Raw genomic sequence first — 12573 nt, forward strand, 5'->3', positions numbered from 1 at the left:
TAACCTTGCTAATCAGTCTCCCATGGGGAACCTTGTCGAACACCTTACTGAAATCCATATAGATCACGTCTACCAGTCTGCCCTCATCAATCCTCTTTGTTTTTTCTTCAAAAAACTCAATCAAGTTTATGAGACATGACTTCCCATGCACAAAGCCTAATCAGTCCTTGCCTTTCCAAGTACATCCTGTCCTTCAGGATTCCCTCCAACAACTTGCCCACCACCGAGGTCAGGCTCACTGGTCTATGGTTCCCTGGCTTGTCTTTACCGCCCTTCTTAAACAGTGGCACCATGTTAGCCAACCTCCAGTCTTACGGCATCTCACCTGTGACTATCGATGATACAAATATCAAGAGGCCCAGCAATCACTTCTCTAGCTTCCCACAGAGTTCTCGGGTACACCTGATCAGGTCCTGGGAATTTATCTATTTTTATGCATTTCAAGATGTCCAGCACTTTCTCCTCTGAAATATGGACATTTTTGAAGATGTCACCATCTATTTCCCTACATTCTATATCTTCCATATCCTTTTCCACAATAAATACTGATGCAAAATACTCGTTTAGTATTTCCCTCATCTCCTGCGGCTCCACACAAAGGCGACCTTGCTGATCTTTGACAGGGAGAAAGTGAAGACTGCAGATGCTGGAGACCAGAGTTGAAAAGTGTGGTGCTGGAAAAGCGCAGCAGGCCAGGCAGCATCCGAGGAGCAGGAGAATCGACGTTTCAGGCATAAACCCTTCTTCATTAAGGATCTCAGTGTTTTAAGTTGATCTTAACCTACGGTGGATCCTCTTGCAAGGATGCCTACCTTGAAGAAGCTCTCCTCCTCCCTCTACAAGGATCTCAGTGTTTAATGAAGAAGGGCTTAGGCCTGAAACGTTGATTCTCCTGCTCCTCGGATGCTGCCAGCCCTGCTGATCTTTGACAGGCCCTATTCTCTCCCTAGTTACCCTTTTGTCCTTAATGTATTTGCCAAAGCTATCTCATGTCCCCTTTTTGCCCTCCTGATTTCCTTCTTAAGTATACTCCTACTGCCTTTATACTCTTCTAACGATTCACTCGATTTATCCTGTCTATATCTTATATATGCTTCCCTCTTTTTCTTAACCAAACCCTCAATTTCTTTAGTCATCCAGCATTCCCTACACTTACCAGCCTTTCCTTTCACCCTGACAGGAATATACTGTCTCTGGATTCTCGTTATCTCATTTCTGAAGGCTTCCAATTTTTCCAGCTATCCCTTTACCTGTGAACATCTGCCCCCAATCAGCTTTCAAAAGTTCTTGCCTAATACCATCAAAATTGGCCTTTCTACAATTTAGAATTTCAACTTTTAGATCTGGTCTATCTTTTTCCATCACTATTTTAAAACAAATAGAATTATAGTCGCTGGCCCCAAAGAGTTCCCCACTGACACCTCAGTCACCTGCCCTGCCTTATTTCCCAAGAGTAGGTCGTGTTTTGCACCTTCTCTAGTAGGTCCATCCACATACTGAATCAGAAAATTTTCTTGTACACAATTAACAAAAACGTCTCCATTTAAACCTTTAACACTATAAAAGTCAGAGTCTATGTTTGGAAAGTTAAAATCCCCTACCATAACCACCCTATTATTCTTATAAATAACTGAAATCTCCTTACAAATTTGTTTCTCGATTTCCCTCTGACTATTAGGGGGTCTATAATACAATCCAATTAAGGTGATCGTCCCTTTCTTATTTCTCAGTTCAACCCAAGCAACTTCCCTGGATGTATCTCCTGGAATATCCTCCCTCAGTACAGCTGTAATGTTATCCCTTAGATTAGGGGTAGTGAACGAGCATGGAATGACGATTAGTTAACAGACAGAAAGACAGACAGTAGGAATAGATGGATTTTTCCCACGATGGGGTGCCACCAGTATGAGACTTGGGGCACTGCTATTAGCACAATTAGTTTATGGAATCAAAAGTAATACTTCCAAATTTACCAATGACATAAAATTACATGAGGAGACTTCAAGTGCAGTTAAACAGGCAAACTGGTTAGGCAAGAACATGGCAGGTAGAATATAATGTGAATAAGTGAAGTTTAGATTACATTACTTAGTGTGGAAACAGGCCCTTCGGCCCAACAAGTCCACACCAACCCTTCATTCCCCTATATTTACCCTTTCACCTAACACTATGGTCAGTTTAGCATGGACAATTCACCTGACCCTGCACATTTTTGCACTGTGGGAGGAAACCGGAGCACCCGGAGGAAACCCACGCAGACACGGGGAGAATGTGCAAACTACACACAGTCGCCTGAGGCGGGAATTGAACCCGGGTCTCTGGCGCTGTGAGGCAGCAGTGCTGACCGCTGTGCCACCGTGCCGCCCACTTTTTAAATAGCAACATTGAAAATCCTTGATAACAGCGATGAGAGTGGGAAGTTATTCACTTTGGTCAAAAAAAAGACAAATTATTTCTGAAACAGTGAGAGGTTAGGAAGTACCGGCGCCCAAGGGACCTTGGAATCTTTGCTCATGAGTTGCTAAAACCTAGCAAGAAGATACAGCAAGCGATTAGGAAGTCAAATGGTTTGTTGGAGATGTGAGCATAGGTATTTGGTGGTGATTGTATTGAGCATAGTGAGACTGCACCTGGAGTATGGAGTCATGTTTTGGTTTCCTTATTGAAGGAAGGTACATATAGAGGGAATGCACCTACAAAATTTCACCAGATGAATCCCTGGGATGGTGGGACTTCTTTATGAGGACAGTTAAGAAAGCTGGGTCTATAGTTATGAGACTTTGAAACTATTATAGGTGATCTCATTGACATTTACAAAATGCTGACAGGACACTGAAGGGTGGGTGACAATGGGATCTTGCTCTATGCTAGGAACTATGGGAAGTACTATCAGGTAAAAGGGCAGGCCATTTAAAACTGGGATGGGAAGGAACGTCTTTACTCAGAGGGTGGTAAGTCTTTAGGTAGAGATAGAGAATTACAGTCATTAAGCATGTTTAAGTCAGAAATTGAGAAGCTTCTGGACACCAATGATATAAAGGTATCGTGCGAGAAAGAGGCATTGAGGTTATTGGCCATGAGGTAATTGACTCATCAGGTTGAATGACCTGATGAAGGGCTTTTGCCCGAAACGTCGATTTTGCCTGTCCTCGGATGCTGCCTGAATTGCTGTGCTCTTCCAGCACCACTGATCCAGAATCTGGTTTCCAGCATCTGCAGTCATTGTTTTTACCAGGTTGAATGACCTACTCTATTGTCCCTATTCTGTTAAACAGACCATTATTTGGTAAGAGGTGGGAGAGGAGTTTTCTCTGATACTTACTATTTCAGTGGTACAGATGTGAGGGAGGTCTTACAGATGTGCAGACAGTCGTACTTACCTGGCAGTCGAACTGGGGCTTGTCTGACCCTGCCCACTTGAGCTTTGTCTTCACCTGTGCATTGAAATGTTGTAATTTCCTTCTTAAACTCATCTTCATAGGTAACCCTGCAACAGAGTGACAGGGTCAGAGTGTCAGGCAGTCTCCTGGAGAGTCAATACACTTTAAGCACACATTCCCCTCCCCCCCCACTAGAAAACCTGTTCAGGAGCTAGACAGCTGGTGTCAGACCCGCCATTTATGACAACAGTGTCAGGCAGACAGCAGCAATTTCCCAAAAGGCAGAGACAATTCTGTGACCTTCTCACCCGATAGAGGACAACTAACACTCAATCCACAGCCGGACTCCCTATACCCAGCACAGTGTCCACGGCCAGGCTTCCTTTACCCAGCACAGTGCCCACAATCAGGCTCCCTATACCCAGCACAAGTGTCCACGGCCGGGCTCCCTGTACCCAGCACAATGTCCAAATAAAGAGGTGAATATAAGTGACTGCAAAATCATCCAAATAACCTGCAATCTCTCAATAATGTGGTCAGTGGAAAGTGTTTGTGACAGTGTGGGGAATCCTTTGTGAAGATGGAGAGTTGGATGGGGGACAACATGTACGTGAGGGTGGAGTATTGGATTGGGTAGAGTATCTGTGAGAGGGTGGGGTGTTGGATGGGGTACAGTGTGTGGGAGGGTGGGGTGTTGAATGGGGTACAGTGTGAGACTGGATGGGAAGTCGAATGGGGTACAGTGTGTGAGGGGGTGGGGTCTCAATGGAGTGCAGTGTGTGAGGGGGTGGGGTCTCAATGGAGTGCAGTGTGTGAGGGGGTGGGGTCTCAATGGAGTGCAGTGTGTGAGGGGGTGGGGTCTCAATGGAGTGCAGTGTGTGAGGGGGTGGGGTCTCAATGGAGTGCAGTGTGTGAGGGGGTGGGGTCTCAATGGAGTGCAGTGTGTGAGGGGGTGGGGTCTCAATGGAGTGCAGTGTGTGAGGGGGTGGGTGAGGGTACAGTCTGTATGACAGAGTAAGGATGTCTCTGTTACCTGCTTAGGGCTGTGTTGTTTGCATTATTTGTGTTTGCGTTGTCAGTTGCTGGGAAGAAACTGGTTGTGTTAAATGGTGAATCTGTCGGTCTGCTGTGTGGTGATTCAGGCTCCTCTCCTCCACCCTCTGATTTACTGAATTGAAGCGGCCGTTGACTTGTCACGTGTTGCTGCAAGGAGCTACTTCTGTCCATCGGATAGGAATCAGACTGTCCTCCAAACAGACCACCAGTTCTCTGCAAAGACAAAATTCAAAGGGGATTGTACCAACAGGGAGACAACTGAAATTAATCAGACCTCAATGGTTACCACATGAAAAAGAAAATCCAAATGTTTCTGTTTTTGTCAAATTTGGAACAAATGGACATGGCAGATACATGCTGAAAAATGTGTTGCTGGAAAAGCGCAGCAGGTCAGGAAGAAGGGCTTATGCCCGGAACGTCGATTCTCCTGCTCCCTGGATGCTGCCTGACCTGCTGCGCTTTTCCAGCAACACATTTTTCAGCTCTGATCTCCAGCATCTGCAATCCTCACTTGCTCCATGGCAGATACATAGCCAAGGACTGTCCTGATCAGTCTGCCTTTTGAGGGGGCCATTAATCACCAGTGCTATAAACACCTTGGCTTTGTGATTGCTAACATTACCTTGGGAGCTATAATTATTTTAATGAGTACTTGGAAGTTACTATTACTTAATATGAGCATTCAGGTGTTATAATTACTCACTATGACTGTTTAGGCCTTATTATCACTCTTCATAACTGTGTGGGAGTTATGATTCACAATGAGTATGTGGGAGTTTATCATTACTCACTGAGTGTTGAGGAGTTATTTTTATTCACTGGGTGTATGGGTGCTGTTTTACTCATTATGAGTGTTCAGGACTCATTATTGCTCACTGAGTCTTTGGGAATTACCATGATTCAGAATTATTATTACTCCCAATGAGTGTTCCAGAGTTATCATTGATCATTATGAGATATTATTGCTCACTGTGCGTGTTTGGGACTTATCATTACTTATCATTACATGTACTCCCTCATTAATCACTGTGAGGCAGTATTGAGAATGATTATTATTGTGGGGTATCATTGCTCATTGTGAGTGCTTGGGAGATATTACTCCACACTGAGTCTCACCACTATCCAATATAAATCTTTAACTTTTGCCATTCTTCACCATGAACGTTTTAGAGTCTCTGTTGTTACAATGGGAGCTACATTCACTGTCATTGTCAATCATGAATCTGCCACAATGAGGTGGGATGTTCTGACCCGATCTGACGGAATGTACAAACTCTCAATGCTGAACGAATTCCTGCAGACAGTTTCTTCTTGTAAATGAAATGATAATCACCATGGAAACCGTCATCAACCAAGCAACAAGTCCTGTGAAGTGACTCACCCTGTAAATTGTTTCATCCAAGCCCCCCTCCTCCATTGTTTGGTCTCCTTCCTCTTCAACTGGCAGCTCTCCAGATACAGTTCGATGGAGATTATCACCAACCTCCTCCTCAATACTGCGCAATCCAGCCTAACATGGAAGCAGGATGAAAGGTCAAGCATTGTACCACACCTCTCAGATATCCTGCTCATCCCTTAACAGTCCCGCTCATCCTCTACTATTTTATCTCCTACAGAGGGAGGTATTGGCCCATTACTACTCGTGATAGACCATTAATCTAGCTAGTACTCTGGGGATCCAGGTTCAAAAATAAAAAAATCTGGATTGAAGAGTCTAATGATGGCCATGAAACCATTGTTAATTGTCATGAAAAACCTATCCAGTTGACTGTTGTCCTTTATGGAGGGAAGTCTACTGTCCCTACCTGGTCTGACCTATGGGTGACTCCAGACCTACAATTAATCGAAGATGCACGTGCAGGCTATCATGTAAAATGCTGAAAATGTGTTGCTGGAAAAGCGCAGCAGGTCAGGCAGCATCCAGGGAACAGGAGAATCGACGTTTCGGGCATAAGCCCTTCTTCAGGAAGACTTCCTGAAGAAGGGCTTATGCCCAAAACGTCGATTCTCCTGTTCCCTGGATGCTGCCTGACCTGCTGCGCTTTTCCAGCAACACATTTTCAGCTCTGATCTCCAGCATCTGCAGACCTCACTTTCTCCTATCATGTAAAATGACCCCTGCTGCAGAACACCCCAATTCTGCTTCTGACAATCAGAGTGGTGTGAATCCCTAACAGAAGCAGACACAGAAACTGCCTATTCTCATTGATCGAGCCTCTGCCTACTTCAGTCTGCTTATGCTGCACCACTGGATTCACCAACTCAGCTTGAATGGTTCTGTGTCTTTCAGTAGATTTAAAGCAGCTTCAATCTTCAGAAATGCTGGTTTACAATCTCAATGTCAGATTTAGTTTCCATAGAACTTAAAGGATTAGCTTCCCTTTTCAATTAAGATCTGTCTCTAAAAGCACAAGCTTTCAAATCACAGACTTCACCACAATATGATGCAACCTGACAGATAAATCGCAGTGCAATTTTAGACAGAGAAAAACACCTAAATGGTTCTCCTCATTCACATCGTAGATCATACAGACATTGAGTACAGACCCTTCAGCCCTTTGTCCATGCCGACCAGGTTTCCTCAACTAAACTAGTCCCATTTTCCTGTGTTTAGCCCATATCCCTCTAAACTTTTCCCGTCCATGTACCTGTCCAAATGTCGTTTAAATGCTCCATTTGTATGTGCCTCTATCACTTCCTCTGGCAGCTTTTTCGATATACAAACCACCCTCTGTGTGAAAATGTTGCCCCTCAGGTCTGGTTTACATCTTTCCCCACTCACCTTAAATCTATGCCCTCTAGTTCTGGAGGGCAGAACCTTGGGGAAAAGGCCTTAGCTATTCTTATCTATGGCCCTCATGATTTTATAAACCTCTTTAAGGTCAACCCTCTGTTTCCTAGCTCCAGGGAACAATGTCTCAGCCTATCCAACCTCTGCTTAGAATTCAAATCTTCCAGTCTCAGTAACATCCTTGTCAATCTTTTTGCTCTCTTTCCAGTTTAGTAACATCGTTCCTTTCACAGGGTGACCAGAATTATATTCTTATTTCAAACGTGACCTTACCAATGTCTAGTACAGCTGTAACATGATGCTCCACCTTCTGTACTCTATGCTCTGACCGACGAAGTCAAGCATGCCATTCACCTTCTTCACTACCCTGTCCACTTTCAAAGACCAATGTTTTCGAAGCTGTGGATCTCTCTGTTCAACAACATTCCCCAGGACCCGACCATTAATGTGCAAGTCCTGCCCTGCTTTGTCTCAGCAAAATGAAACATCTCGCATTATCTGCTTTAAACTCCCATGTGCCATTGCTCAGCCCACTAGCCCAGTTGATCTAGGTCCTGTTGGTTAACCAATCCACTTTGTTACCAATTTTGGTGTCATCCGCAAACTTACTAACCATGCCTCTTATATAAATGATTTGGATGAGAATATAGATGATAAACAACATGGTCACTTCCTGTCACTGTTTCATTTTCCTTGCCTCTGACAGACAAGATCTGAACTCACATCTGGTCGATGTCACTTTGTAATTGACTGAAGTGGCTGCACAAGCAAACTGCCCCTAACAACCCCTTCTCCCTGATCAGCATATTCTCCTACAGCTCTGTTTATTCATAAAAAAGCTACAGGACAGAAGGGAGCTATTCAGCCCATTGGGACTGTATCAGCTCTTGGATGAGTTAAATCATCGAGTCCCACTTGCCACCTTTTCTCAGCAAACCCTAAATATTTTTCCCTTTCAGATTATAATCTGATTCCCTCTTAAACTGGAGGGCACCAATGTCCTGGGCGGGAAATTTGCTCGAGCACTTCAGGAGGGTTTCAATTAGTTTGGCAGGGCGATGGGAACTAGAGAAACAGATCAGAGGAGAGGGTAGTTGTTGAATGGGCAGAAATAGAATGCAGAGAGTCTCTCAGGAAGGGTACACTGTTGATAGGGCAAAGGGATGGGTTAAAGTGTGTCGGTTTCAATGCTAGGAGTGTCAGGAATAAGAGTGATGAACTTAGAACATGGATCAGTACTTGGAACTACGATGTTGTGGCCATAACGGAGACATGGATTTCACAGGAACAGAAATGGTTGTAAGATATTCCAGGGTTTAGTTCTTTTAAAGAGAACGGGGGGGTGGGGTGTAAAAGAGGAGGGGGAGTAGCATGGTTAATTAGAGAGTGCATCCAGCTGCAGAAAAGGAGGTGGTTGAGAGTTTGAGTCAGTATGGGTGGACATCAGTAACAGGAAAGGAGCAGTCACTTTATTGGGTGCTTTCTATAAAGTCTCCATTAGCAGTAGAGGGATGGAAGGACAGATTGGACAGTGGGTCTTGGAAAGGTGCAGATGTAACAGAGTTGTTGTTACGGGTGATTTCAACTTCCCCGATACTGATTGGAACCTCCTTAGTGCAGATGGCCTGGCTGGAGCCGATACTGTCAGGTGTGTCCAAGAGGGATTCCTGACTCAATATGTAGATAGGCCGACGGGGGGGCCATATTGGATTTGTTGCTAGGCAATGAGCCAGGTCATGTGTCAGATCTCTCGATGGGAGAGCATTTCAGTGACAGTAACCACACTGCCTCACCTTCACCATAACCACGGAGAGGGATAGGAACAGAAAATATGGGAAGGTATTTAATTGGGGAGCTGTGGAGTCTAAATTGGGAACAATTGTTCCAGGGAAATACACAACAGAAATGTGGAGGCTGTTTAAGGAACACTTGTTGCGAGTGTTGGAAACTTTGTCTCACAGAGACAGGCAAGGAATGGTAAAGTGAAGGAGCCTTGGATGACAAGAGCAGAGGAGCTCATCCTCAAGAGGAAGAAGGAAGCTTACTTAAGGTTGTGGAGGCAAGGATCTGGCACAGCTTTACAGGATTACAGGGTAGCTGGGAAAGAACTCAAAAATGGACTAAGGAGAGCTGGGAGGGGATAAGAGAAAGCCTTGGCGGGAAGGATTAGGGAAAACCCAAAAGGTATTTTACCCGTACGTGAAGAATAAGAGAATGATCAGAGAGAGGAGAGGGCAGATCAGGGATAGTGGAGGGAACTTGGTAGGATTGTCCCTAAATGGGTTTTTTGCTTCAGTATTCACTGGAGAGCGGGACTTTGTTGATAGTGAGAACACTATGGATGGGGTTAATAGGCTTGAACAGACTGATATTAAGGAAGTGGATGTGCTGGAAATTCTGGGAAGCATCAGGATAGATAAGTCCCCAAGGCCGAACCAGATATATCCAAGGTTACTACGGGAAGCGAGGAATGAGATTGCTGCACCTCTGGCGATGATTTTTGCATCCTCACTCTCCACGGGAGTAGTACCGGCTGATCAGAGGGAGGCAAATGTTGTTCCTCTGTTCGAGAAAGGGAATAGGGAAATCCCTGGGAATTACAGACCACTCAGTCTTAATCTGTGGTCAGCAAGGTAGATTAGATTAGATTACATTACATTACAGTGTGGAAACAGGCCCTTCGGCCCAACAAGTCCACACCGACCGGCCGAAGCGTAACCCACCCATACCCCTACATTTACCCCTTACCTAACACTACGGGCAATTTAGCATGGCCAATTCACCTGACCTGCACATCTTTGGACTGTGGGAGGAAACCGGAGCACCCGGAGGAAACCCACGCAGACACGGGGAGAACGTGCAAACTCCACACAGTCAGTCGCCTGAGGCGGGAAGGTACTGGAAAGGATTCTGAGAGATAGGATTTATTACTATTTGGAAAAACATAGTTTGATTAAAGATAGTCAGCATGGCTTTGTGAGGGGCAGGGCATGCCTCACAAACCTTAATTGAGTTCTTCGAGGATGTGACGAGCCAAGTTGATGAAGGTTGAGCAGTGGATGTGGTGAATATGGATTTCAGTCGAGAGTGTGGTGCTGGAAAAGCACAGCTGGTCAAGCACCATCCGAGGAGCAGGAGAATTGACCTTTCGAGCATAAGTCCTGGGGGATTTTATCTGGGAGCTTTTATCTCCCACAGCTTATGCTTGAAACATCAATTCTCCTGCTCCTCGGATGCTGCCTGACCAGCTGAGCTTTTCCAGCACCACACTCTCGACTCTGAACTGCAGCATCTGCAGTCCTCACTTTCTCCCTGTATAAGGATTTCAGTACAGCATTTGATAAGGTTTCCCATGATAGGCTCATTCAGGAAGTTAGGAGGTATGGGATACAGGGGAATTTGGCTGCCTGGATACAGAATTGGCTGGCCGAAAGAAGACAGCGAGTGGTAGTGGATGGAAAGTATTCCGCCTGGTGGTTGATGATGAGTGGTGTCTCACAGGGATCTGTTCTTGGGTCTCTGCTCTTTGTAGTTTTTATAAATTACTTGGATGAATAAGTGGAAGGGTGGGTTAGTAGATGTTTGTAGATAGTGACGAGGGCTGTTGCTGGCTACAACAAGACATTGACAGGATGCAGAGCTGGGCTGGGAAGTGACAGATGGAGTTCAACCTGGATAAATGCAAAATGATTCATTTTGGAAGGTCGAATTGGCCAATCAAGGGAGGCCCAATGCTGGCCAACCAAACATGGGGAACATTGAAAAACAATGAGAAAAAAAGGATGAAGTGGTTTTGACTGAGTGTTGGGTAGGAGCCAGGTATGGCTTTGGAAGCTGCTGGATTGCATTTTTTTTTTAGTTTTGCTCTCTAGTTATTCTCCAGGTATTGATTTTTTTGAATGTCCTGAGGGAAAAAAAACCTAGTATATAAGAAATCAGGAAAAGTCTCTCGAGTTCTGTGGAAATTGTTTGCATTGACCGGTGATTTCACAATTATAACTGTTATCAAACTGGTAACTTAGGGTTCCTTCTGTAAAAAATTAACCCTTAAATGTCTATCTTTCGATGTGGCAATTAATGCAGATTGGCCCTAGATTGTAAATGTTAATTAGATTGCCTTATTTTTCATTTGTGTTCTGCTAAAGTTACAATATTAATTGTAAATTGTTAATTTTGGTTTATGTTATAAACTTTGTGTCCAGTTATTTGTATGAAATTTGTGGGGGGCATCAAATATTTTAATTTCACTGTGTTGTGGATCCAGTGTTAGCAAGTCTGATTAAGTTTGGTTTCCCATCCGTAACAACTATCAATATTGTGGGAATTATCATTGACTAAAAGCTGAAATGCTGAAATCTGGTCTCTGTCAGAGCATCATTCACGTTTCTCCCTTTTCAATATCTCCTATTGCACAGAGTGACCCATTGTCAGACTAATCGATGTCAATCACAAAGGCAGTCCCACAACAAACCGAAACAAACCAACACAAATCACAGAGACATAGCAAAACACATTGCAGGTATTGGAGGCCAGAAATAAAAACTGCAAGTTACGGAAAAAATTAAGAAGGTGTTGCAGTGTCTGTAGAAAGAGAAATGACAGCAACAAAGCAATGGCAAACCGTTAAAATCTCACCGTTTCCCCAGCAACACGGTCCAAACTAGAATCAGAACAGCAGTCTGTGCCACCACTTCCCAATGAACTTCACAGGGCACTCAGAACCCCAGAAATTATCATCCTTACCTGGAGCACAATCTCATTTTGATTCTGGTTCTTCTTTGATGGGAGAGTTCCATAATATTCTTCTTGACGTTTCTTAAACTTACGGAAATGTTCTTGGATTAGAAATGTGGCATAGAACTTGCCAACTGTCACCTCATCATCTGAACAGAAAATGTTAATGATTAATTAGAAATGTGGCATAGAACTTGCCAACTGTCACCTCATCATCTGAACAGAAAATGTTAATGATTAATTAGAAACATAGAGTCATAAAGTTATAGAGTCCTATAACAGGCCCTTTGGCCTAAACTGGTCCATGCCGACCAAAATGTCCACCCACGCTAACCCCATTTCACTGCACTTGGCTTATATCCTTCTAATCCTTATTAGAGTGAAGCTGAAAAAGCACAGCAGTTCAGGCAGCATCCGAGGAGCAGTAAAATTGACGTTTCGGGCAAAAGCCCTTTATCAGGAATGCAGGCAGAGTGCCTGAAGGGTGGAGAGATAAATGAGAGGAGGGAGGGGGTGGGGAAAAAGGAGCATAGAGTACAGTAGGTGAGTGGGGGAGGTGATGAAGGTGATAGGTCGGGGGGAGGGGATAGGTGGAAAGGAAGATAGGCAGGT

The 12573-nt window shown here is 44.4% G+C and overlaps 1 protein-coding gene across 1 annotated transcript in view; it reads right to left on the bottom strand.

Moving 5' to 3' along the window:
• LOC122562953 (voltage-dependent L-type calcium channel subunit alpha-1S-like) overlaps window positions 1–12573 on the bottom strand; it is a 172513-nt gene that overhangs the window by 9119 nt on the left and 150821 nt on the right. The window contains exons 33-36 of the mRNA XM_043716256.1: window positions 11971–12110; window positions 5818–5946; window positions 4414–4649; window positions 3381–3487 (exon numbers count right to left, since the gene is read on the bottom strand). Coding sequence (XP_043572191.1) covers window positions 3381–3487; window positions 4414–4649; window positions 5818–5946; window positions 11971–12110 — 612 coding nt within the window. The remainder of the gene's footprint in view (window positions 1–3380; window positions 3488–4413; window positions 4650–5817; window positions 5947–11970; window positions 12111–12573) is intronic.

Source organism: Chiloscyllium plagiosum, chromosome 26 (genome assembly GCF_004010195.1).
Source record: "Chiloscyllium plagiosum isolate BGI_BamShark_2017 chromosome 26, ASM401019v2, whole genome shotgun sequence".
NCBI classification, from domain to species: Eukaryota; Metazoa; Chordata; class Chondrichthyes; order Orectolobiformes; family Hemiscylliidae; genus Chiloscyllium; species Chiloscyllium plagiosum.